At 71.0% G+C, this 635-nt stretch overlaps 1 protein-coding gene across 1 annotated transcript in view; it reads right to left on the bottom strand.

Moving 5' to 3' along the window:
- The window catches only part of ARF4 (ADP ribosylation factor 4), a 12,104-nt gene extending 11,679 nt beyond the window's left edge, over positions 1-425 (bottom strand). The window contains exon 1 of the mRNA XM_009284472.2: positions 23-425. Coding sequence (XP_009282747.1) covers positions 23-89 — 67 coding nt within the window. The 5' untranslated portion in view covers positions 90-425. The remainder of the gene's footprint in view (positions 1-22) is intronic.
- Between the last annotated feature and the right edge of the window lie 210 nt (positions 426-635).

Here is a 635-nt window from a genome sequence, read left to right as displayed (position 1 = left end):
GCGGCGCGCTGCCGCCCCTTACCCATGAGGATGCGCATCTGCTTCTTGCCGAAGAGGCGTGAGAAGAGCGAGGAGATGGTGAGGCCCATGGCGGCTCCGGCGCGGGGCTGGGCGGCGGCGCAGGGAGCGGGAGGAGTGCGGCGAGGAGGGAGGGAGGGGGAGCGCGTCCCGACTCCTGTCTGCGCTTACGGATCCCTCCGCGAGCGAGGAGGCAGGCTCCTGAAGTGAGGCGTTCGCCCGGTGGCGCCGACTTATAAGGCGCAAGCGGCAGCAACCACAGCGGCAGCTGCTGCTCTGTGACCGGGGAACCTCGCTCGCTCGTTCTCTGCCACGTCACGCTCGCCACGGCCGCCCCGGCTCCAACGCGGACAAAATCACGTCACGCTCGCCACATCCCCCGGCCGCGGAACCACCCTCCGCCACACGGCCCGAGCGCCCAACGGCGGCGGGGACGACTACTACTCCCAGCAAGCGCTGCGCCCGCTCCGCGCCTCGCTCGTTCTAACCGCTGCTGCTAGCGCATGACGGGGGGTGTAGTTGCAGGCTTCCATCCCGCCTCGCCGCAGCTTCCGGCCGCCCCAGGCAAGGCAGAGCGCGGCATGCCGGGAGATGTAGTCCGCCCGGCACCGCGCAGC

The sequence above is a fragment of the Aptenodytes forsteri genome, unplaced genomic scaffold (genome assembly GCF_000699145.1).
Source record: "Aptenodytes forsteri isolate BGI_AS27 unplaced genomic scaffold, ASM69914v1 Scaffold53, whole genome shotgun sequence".
NCBI lineage: Eukaryota > Metazoa > Chordata > Aves > Sphenisciformes > Spheniscidae > Aptenodytes > Aptenodytes forsteri.
The sequence above is the reverse complement of the archived record's forward strand: the minus strand, read 5'-3'. Positions and strand labels throughout refer to the sequence as shown.